A 1,697-nucleotide genomic window follows, 5' to 3' on the forward strand; every position below is an offset into this window, starting at 1 on the left:
TACATATGCACAGGAATAGGTCAGACAAAGACACACACATACACGTACGTACATATACACAGGAATAGGTCAGACAAAGACACACACATACGCATGCGAACATATACACAGGAATAGGTTGTCGGTCTGATCCATGATGGGGGATAACTGTGACACGTGCGAATATAGGCATTCAATAGTGAACCTTATTAGTACATTCATACTCGAACCAATACAGTATGTACACAAGGACCTTGATGATATATGAACACACACTCAAGGATTCTCAAAACGCACCTAAATACGTATACTTGCCCCATGATACACAACACACAGGCCTTACACAGGCCTTACACAGACACACATAGACATAGACACATAGACACATAGACATACACATATAGATATAGTTATATAGATTTTTATAAATATAAACATAAAAATAGATATATATATATATATATATATATAATATAATATATATATACCTGTGCGTACGCCTAACTTACCTGCCTGATCCGTGGTGTGGGTTTTGTTCGCCCACTTTCCCGCCTTGTGTGCCCGCTAGTCCCAACCGTTCCTCGAGTGACGTCTGTGTGACGTCTCTGTCGCCTCTGAACACATAGCTCTTGTGACAGCTATCGAACGCACCCAGCTCATGCACTTCCACCTGTGTGTGCACACCACGCTATGAGTCCATATACCACACACCCGCATGTATACTGATGGGTGTATCAATGTGCATGTGTATGTTTATATATTCATCTGCGTGTGTAAGATGATATGCATTACGTGAGGTTCTGTGTTTAGGGCGGGGGTTTAATTATTCAAAGACTTCTATCCCCAATGTTCACCTTCAACGAGCCGGGACATATGATTTACAGGACGTGATGCGCAGACTCAGCCCTCAATTGAAAAAAGGGGTTCGCGAAGATAAATACTGAAATACAATATGATGCCCGTTTAAAAGTAAAGCATCAAAACGTTCATTTGGATTCATGCTTTGACGACGATTATATGCAGATGTTGACAAGAGACTAACCAATATTATCCACAGCTAGGTGAATACCTACTCCACACTTCGTATATTATGGTTTGCTCAAACATATGCACAAGCTTGTATTTATACATGTATATACACGTGTACGTGTACGTATACATATACATATACATGAATATATATATATATATATATATATATGTATAATTTATATATATATTCATGTATATGTATATGTTGTTCTTGATGAGTGTACATATCAGGTGTAGACAACTACCATATATTTTGTCGTACGTGGTGCTTTGTATGATAGTAATTTCTGCTACATTACCTCTCCACCCTTGTGGTGGAATATGCAATCTATGTTTTCAGGAGATATTATAAAATTTATAATGAAATCGCTATGTAATTGCGCACAGTGGTAGAACTGAGGATTTACAGTAGATTCTGGCCTTATGGATTGTATCTAAGATAGCTACCTGGTTGATCCTGCCAGTAGTCGTATAAATTTCTCGAAGATGAAGCCATGCATTTCTAAATATCAATATTATACATACATATACATATACATATATACATATATACATACAGACATACAGACATACAGACATATATATATATATATATATATAAATATATATATGTATATGTATGTATAGATATATACATATGAATATACATATACATATACATAAAATATTTTTTATACACACAGACA

At 35.9% G+C, this 1,697-nt stretch overlaps 1 protein-coding gene across 1 annotated transcript; it reads right to left on the bottom strand.

The window, feature by feature from the left end:
* Nucleotides 1-484: 484 nt before the first annotated feature.
* On the bottom strand, nt 485-649 carry SARC_15539 (hypothetical protein; the record flags this gene model as incomplete). Its single annotated transcript, XM_014290340.1, has 1 exon — nt 485-649. A coding segment is annotated over one exon (165 nt), but the record flags the coding sequence as incomplete, so codon positions are not given.
* Between the last annotated feature and the right edge of the window lie 1,048 nt (nt 650-1,697).

Source organism: Sphaeroforma arctica (assembly GCF_001186125.1).
Source record: "Sphaeroforma arctica JP610 unplaced genomic scaffold supercont1.6280, whole genome shotgun sequence".
In the NCBI taxonomy this organism is placed as follows: Eukaryota; class Ichthyosporea; order Ichthyophonida; genus Sphaeroforma; species Sphaeroforma arctica.